Consider the following 7,186-nt stretch of genomic DNA (forward strand, 5'->3'; position numbering starts at 1 on the left):
AAACTATTTTCAACACCGCAAGGATGTGGTGGTCTGGAAGGGGGACAAAAGGGAAACATTAGGAACATTAAAAAAACAAAAAAAAACTACTGCAGACATGAAAGGAGTGCCAGGTGAATAACTACAAATTAAGGAGAGCAAAACATAAAAGGGGCCAACTGAGGACATGGCTACAGGGGCAGCACATGGCGCTACAGGGGCAGCACATGGCGCTACAGGGGCAGCACATGGCGCTACAGGGGCAGCACACGCGCCGCCGGCAGAATGGAGCCTCCCAAAGCCATCACCAATCGAAACTATACTAGTGTGTAGGAAGGATCATACTGCTTATAAAGGGAACTGAAAGGAAAGGTGATTAGTGAGTGGGAACAGGTGTGGAGGGRAGGGGAGTGGTCTGGTGTAATTGGAAGCAATTGGGAGTCCTGTTAGAGTGCCATGACCTTTCACAACACTTACGCTGTCGAGCAGGATAGCATGGAGCACACCTCACTCTGGGGAATTATTTGTGAGTACTGTGTGCTTGTGTGTGTGTGTGTGTTCAGTAAATCTAAATCAATGTAATATCCATTGCAGTGTCAACAACTGTTTTTTGTTTTAACGAAAGTGAGTTAAATGTAATATAGAGACCAATCCTTAACTCAGATGTAGGCTACATGACAGGCAGGYTCTTACAATGACTGTACTCTGTTCTTGGACAGAAAAAGATGCTAGGGAGGATTAAATGATTGAATTATCAATATTGGCACAAGCATTTGTTTATAGGGGTCCTCTGCGATTGGTACATTTTAAATTAATGACATACAGGCTGTCCAATGATTCTTGAAGAAGAGGCTAAGAGCTTCAACTGTTATACCCAATCAGAACCCATAATAGAATATTGTTTTACTCCATTGTTTGTAAACAAGGTAAATGTCAACAATCAATTAATCAAATTTTTGCACAAAAAGTTTCTGATTTTTGCAATGTTACGAGGATGGTAAAACAAGCTGCCCTTGAAGTATTCTTGATATGTTCGTCAAAAGAGAGATCAGGGTCCAGAGTAACGCCGAGGTCCGTCAGTTTTGTTTGAGATGACTGTACAACTATTAAGGTTAACTGTCAGATCAAACAGCAGATCATTTGTATCTCAGTCCCTGCATCCACGGCTTTGTCTATGAATTTGAGGTGTTACATTTCTCCAGCTCCCATCCCTGAGCTGTAAATTCAAATGTTTTTGATGTTTTTCAATTCCCGGATTGCACCTTTAATTGCTGCGGTTAGTTTGAAATGTTGGTTGTTGTGTGATGTGTTTTCTCTCTCTCTCTGTCTGTGTGTTTTAGTGCTCAGTGCTCTCACCTGCTATGGACAAAGCCAAGGTGAGTCCCATTCTTCTCTCCACCCCAGTAGACAAAATGAAGACACACGCCAGTAGCGTTTTCTATTTTCTTCTGGACATTTCTTTTCTCTCTCTCATGAAGACACAAAGACATTTGGTCACTAAAAATACATCTACAATACTACTGAATTTTATTTTTTATCAGAATACAATCTGACCATAACATGATCAATAAAACAATTAACTATAAAATAACATTTAAGTGCATTTTATTTGTGAGCTCACATCATGTAGTTACTCAATGTGTTCAGTTAGTTTCTATGGTTTGATTAATGATAACTTGTTTGTGTGTTGTTGTAAAGTAAGACTGTTTGTGTTACGTTGATGCTTATTTTCTCTGTTTGTCCAGAGCCACCCAGAGCTGTTTTAACTCTGCAGCCTAAACGGACACCGACAGGGATATACCAAGGAGAGACCGTCACTCTCCGATGTGACATACAGGAGGACGGAGTCACTGACTGGGAGTACCGATGGTACAGAAGTCTTTACGGCCTCGTTTACTCCTCTAGTCAGAACGAATGCAGTCTTAGTCCTGTTGAACTGTCTCATAATGGTGTCTACAGCTGTATGGGAGTACGGAGGAGTAACTCCCAGAAGTCCAGTATCAGTGAAGACGTCACACTGACCGTGTCATGTGAGTGTATATGTCTGCGTTGTTGAGAGAGAAGTGGTGAGGTAATATTAGATGTGGTGTTAGAACATGGCATCATAAGTGACTGTAATATSAGTCTTTTATGACTATTCAAGTATAAAATATATATTTTTAAACTGTAACAACAGATCACTGTGGTACAAATGATCTCCCCTCCACTTCAGGGATGGCTTCTCCTCACCTGACCATGTCTCCTTCATGGTGGGCGAATGCTGGCGACTCGGTAACGYTGAGCTGTGAGGTTGGAGATTCGTCTACAGGCTGGAGGTTCTCCTGGTACAAGGCTGTACCCTACAGGGAAGGGCTCCCCTCTTATCCRGACAAGGACTTCTTTCCAGAGCTGCTACCGGACAGTGATAGTGGGGCTGGAGGCGCCTACTCTCTCAGCCTGGTTGGTCTGAATCATAGAGMGAGATATGTGTGTAGAGCTGAGAGAGGAGACCCAGTCTATTACACAGACTTCAGTGAACTSAAGTTTCTCTGGGTAGAAGGTGAGTCACTTCTCTCTCTGTGTCACAGTCTGCACCCTGACCTCAGTCTAATCTCTCTCTCTCTGTATTTCTGTGTGTTTCAGGTCGGTCTCCTTCAGCCTTTCTGACTGTCAGTCCCAACAGAGTTCAGTTTTTTTACAATGAGTCTGTCTCGCTGGGGTGTGCGGTGCAGGGGGACTCTAATAGATGGAGAGTGAAGAGGTACTTACGATGGGAAGAACCCAAAGTATTAGAGTGTCCTACTGACTGGGGATCAGTGACAGGATCCACATGCATCTTCACAACTACAGATGTCTGGTCAGACACTGGAGTGTACTGGTGTGAGTCTGAGTCAGGAGAGTACAGTAATGCCGTCAACATCACAGTGACCCTTAGTAAGTCTAATYCTTATAATAATATGAATTATACCCCAGCATCCAGAAATGATATGGTGATGAGTTGTTTCTTCAGTATGATAGACTGTAACTGTACTGTATGTGATTGGTGCTGTACAGAGGGTGTGGCCCTGGAAAGCCCTGCCCTTCCTGTGACTGAGGGAGATTCTGTGACTCTACGCTGCAGATATCAGGGGACCCCATCAAACCTCAGTACTGAGTTTCATAAATGGATGGACAACGGCTACCTCACTAAGACTGAGCTAACAGGAGAGATGACCATCCCTGCAGCAACACAGTCAGATGAAGGATGGTACCGGTGTAAACAACTAGACCAGGGAGAATCACATGGGAGCTGGGTGTCTGTGAGAGGTGAGAAATAAATACACCTTTAGTGTTTGTATGTTATTTCTAAGGGGGGGGGTGTGTGTGTGTGTGTGTCAGTTTGTATGACCAGTAGATCTCAATTCCTCTCCATCTTCCTCCTCTCCATCCATCCATCGCTCTCCTCCATCTCTCTCGCTCTCCTCCATCCATCTCTCTCTCGCTCTCTAGCTCCAGACCCAGTGTGGCCCATCTCTTTGCTCATTCTGCTGTGTAGTTTACTGGTGGTTTCTATCTTCCTGCTGGTGACCATTGCACTGGTGGTGAAATGCTGCAGAGCTCGAGGTAAGAACCCCCAAACAGTACACAGCGCACAGAGGTAACCCCTGTCCCCACAGCGCACAGAGGTAACCCCTGTCCCCACAGCGCACAGAGGTAACCCCTGTCCCCACAGCGCACAGAGGTAACCCCTGTCCCCACAGCGGCACAGAGGTAACGCCCTGTCCCACAGCGCACAGAGGTAACCCCTGTCCCCACAGCGCACAGAGGTAACCCCTGTCCCCACAGCGCACAGAGGTAACCCCTGTCCCCACAGCCACTCCATCTCAGGCTGCTTTAACTATTGTCTAAAACTTAACTACGCCACGTGTATTAGTTACTATGTTGAACGAATTATTGATATTTGAGTCATTTATCCGGAACGACTTACAGGAGCAATTAGGGTTAAGTGCCTTGCTCAAGGGCACATCGACATATTTGTCATCTAGTTGGCTGATGGATTTGAACCAGCAACCTTTCTGTTAAGGGCCCAACGCTCTTAACCCCTAGACTACTACTTCATATCTGTTATCTGGGTACATTTCATTCCTCCTCATGGTTTTATTTCTGTGTTTAGCAGCTCGATCAAGAGACAAGAGAAATGACAGAAACGCCACTGACCAAGTCATCAGTATTGAATTAACATGAGAGATGGGGGGGCTGACCAAGTGATCTGTAATTAACATGAGACGAAGCTGCACTTCCATCTTCACCTACATGTGTTCAATATGCATGTTCGAGCTTTGAGTAAGACATTTTATTTTATTTTTTATAAATGAATGTGGACATGCAATATTGGATTTTCAATGACCGAGMCAGATATGAAATGAAGGGTAGACACAAAGTAGGGCTAGGTGCMAGCATTCGTACCCACGCAGCATGGGAATATGCTGTGATGGTAACCAGGAAGACCTCAAGAAGACTACTGTACTCCCTCACCCTTGTAGTTTTTCAACTTTTGTAATTTATTTTAATGGTCTTCAATGGGCAAAAACTAAATAAAATGCATCTGGTAGAAGTATATTCAACCACATTATTTTACATTTATATTAAATGCGTTTTCATGAATTTGATGATATTATTATCTTGAAGCCGTTCAGTACACATGGGACATGATAGGAAAGTAAAAAGGAAGTTACTTCCACATTGGATTGTATATGTGCCACCCTCTACCACACGTAAGACCTTTTCTATTATTTWTATTCATTTAATTTTTTTAAATTTAATTGATGGGTTTCTTTTAATAAATATTCAGGCTGTAGGTCTTTCCATGATACTATAACATAACCCTACAAACTGTAAAATGTTGTAAAATCTATTTGTCATAAATATCAGTCTATATGGATTGCCAACTTTTCTTGGTTTTAATGTACCTTTTGTTTTAGAGTGACAGGAGCTGTGGAATTTAATGCTAAATATAAATATTTTTATTTTATGTTTTTGCCAATAAAAAAATATATATTTTCATTCTTGASTTTGCTTGACTGTCACATGAGAAGAACTAGTATACTTTTGTTAGGTACTGATAAGATTGTAAAATCGTGTAGTGTTCAGTAGGCCGAAATGTTTTAGTCTGACTATTACACATTGGTGTGTGAATAACGATTCATGTTGATAAGTATTATTGATTATGTTACGATTCCGCCTTGTTCCACCGAGAGACTGACACGTTAAAGTCCTTCTTGGAATCTTTCTGTAACTATATAAGTCATGCAGTAGAGGTCAGTATTGCCTGATACTAAATCTAACTCACATGAGATGCCTAAACGAACCAAAAGAGGGGTGTGTTAACAGTTTGGGGTCGCGGGGGTTTTGGGGAGGGGGGTTGGTTACTAGGCCGATAAATTACAATATGCATCTGGACCTTTGCCACCTGGGAGATTTGAGTGATTTGACTTTCTGAAATGGTACTTGAGTACCCCTGGCCTAGCCCAATAATGGACTAGAGGAGCCTAATGTTACTCCATAGTCAGAGGACCTTACGTGTTTCAAGGGGAATTGGCTCTGGAAGCCAAAACAGCAAAATACTCAGTTGTGTAAAAATACTTCCAAAGTAGTTGTTTTGGGTATCTGTACTTTACTATTTTATATTTTTRACAACTTTTAGTTTTACTTCACTGCACTCCTAAAGAAAATAATGAACTTTTTACTCCATACATTTCCCCWKACACCCAAAAGTACTTGTTACRTTTTGAATGCTTAGTAGGACAGGAACATTTTCTAATTCACACACTTACCAAGAGGTCATCCCTACTGCCTCTGACCTGGTGGACTCACTAAACACACATGCTTCATTTGTAAATTGTGTTGGAGTGTGCCCCTGGCTATCCGTAAATAWWAATGGTGCCATTTGGTTAATGACAATTGAGTACTTTTTACAACACTGCAAATACTCCATCTAAATGTGAATTGATTGTCAATTGCAGTATGGTTCTAGAAATATAAATCCCAGTACTTTCAAATCACATCAAAATAATTTCACCAAATTATACACTTACCATGCACTATTAACCAGTTTTCACACAGTTGCAAGCTGACAGTATTTTTTTTTTAGCGACAACACATTTGTGGTGTCCGTCTTCGGTTTACACACAGGTGTTCGGGGACGCAAATAGCTAATTAGCATAGGTACACCCCTGTTTTCTGTAAACGGGTGCTGTAACGTGGAAACATGGCCGTGTGGAAACCCTATAAAGGTGTGCAGTAATTTAACCTTTTTTGTTTTTAGACAATTTCTCCCTGATTATAAAAGATACATTCCTTATGTTTCCAAAACTGTACGGCGTTTGTCGTAGCTGAATCAGATTTAGTTAGGTAACAAAGATAAATAAGATGTTTTATTTACATAATATGCTTATGTGAGATACTTGTCATTAGAAGGTCTCCCTTTGGACTATACTGTTGACAGTTGCAGTTATCCCTTCTCAGCTAGGGCTCAGTCACTTTGGCCCAGAGAGGGGAGAGGTCAGGCTTGTCTCCATATTGAATGTATCTGTAAAACCATGTGGTGCTATGCAGAATATCAGAAGGGGAGGAGGACAGAATGAACATTGTCTTATAGGAATGTGTCTAACTATTCCTAAACCATGTGAAGGATGACGTATTAATGGGGAACCAGTTGTCTCCAATGTCTGTACGCCAGTCACTCCCTCCTTTTCTCATGGGGGAGGAGTATGGCAGTGTCTGGAACCATTGTATGTCCCCTCTGTTGCCCTTCTCTTGACCTAGTATATGACTAGAGGCTCACTCCCCCAGTGAGCTTGTCCAGGAATGGGGGAGAAGGGGTATCTAAAGTTGACAATTGATATATGCCATTGGATGAGGTAATGTTTGGTATATGAAGTACAAGAACGAGATAGAACCTCGTTCTAGAGACAAACTGAACGATAATTTATAGCTAATGCTATCTGGCTATGGGATATCTCTCAAGTAAAAGCCTTTGTGAAGTTCCTGAGATCTGTGGTTCGCCATGTGAGTTGAGAGGGGTGTATCTTGGCTATAAAAGATATTAGAATTCTTTTGTAAGCACTCTCAGAGAATTCATTTATAGACACTGAATTGATCTGAGAGTCAAAGGGCTATGGTGAAGCTCATATAATAAAAGATGAAGTTTAAATATAACTCTGACTGTGTGTGTGGTTTGTAAACTCTC

At 41.8% G+C, this 7,186-nt stretch overlaps 1 protein-coding gene across 1 annotated transcript; it reads left to right on the forward strand.

Moving 5' to 3' along the window:
- Positions 1-383: 383 nt before the first annotated feature.
- LOC112070388 (Fc receptor-like protein 5) lies at positions 384-5,001 on the forward strand. Its single transcript, XM_024137805.2, has 8 exons — positions 384-505; positions 1,320-1,355; positions 1,725-2,009; positions 2,192-2,518; positions 2,602-2,892; positions 3,013-3,264; positions 3,448-3,561; positions 4,112-5,001. The coding sequence occupies exons 1-8, from the start codon at positions 436-438 to the stop codon at positions 4,180-4,182; spliced, it is 1,446 nt and encodes a 481-aa protein (XP_023993573.1). The 5' UTR covers positions 384-435; the 3' UTR covers positions 4,183-5,001.
- The last annotated feature ends 2,185 nt before the right edge of the window (positions 5,002-7,186 follow it).

This window comes from Salvelinus sp. IW2-2015, unplaced genomic scaffold (assembly GCF_002910315.2).
Source record: "Salvelinus sp. IW2-2015 unplaced genomic scaffold, ASM291031v2 Un_scaffold1309, whole genome shotgun sequence".
NCBI lineage: Eukaryota > Metazoa > Chordata > Actinopteri > Salmoniformes > Salmonidae > Salvelinus > Salvelinus sp. IW2-2015.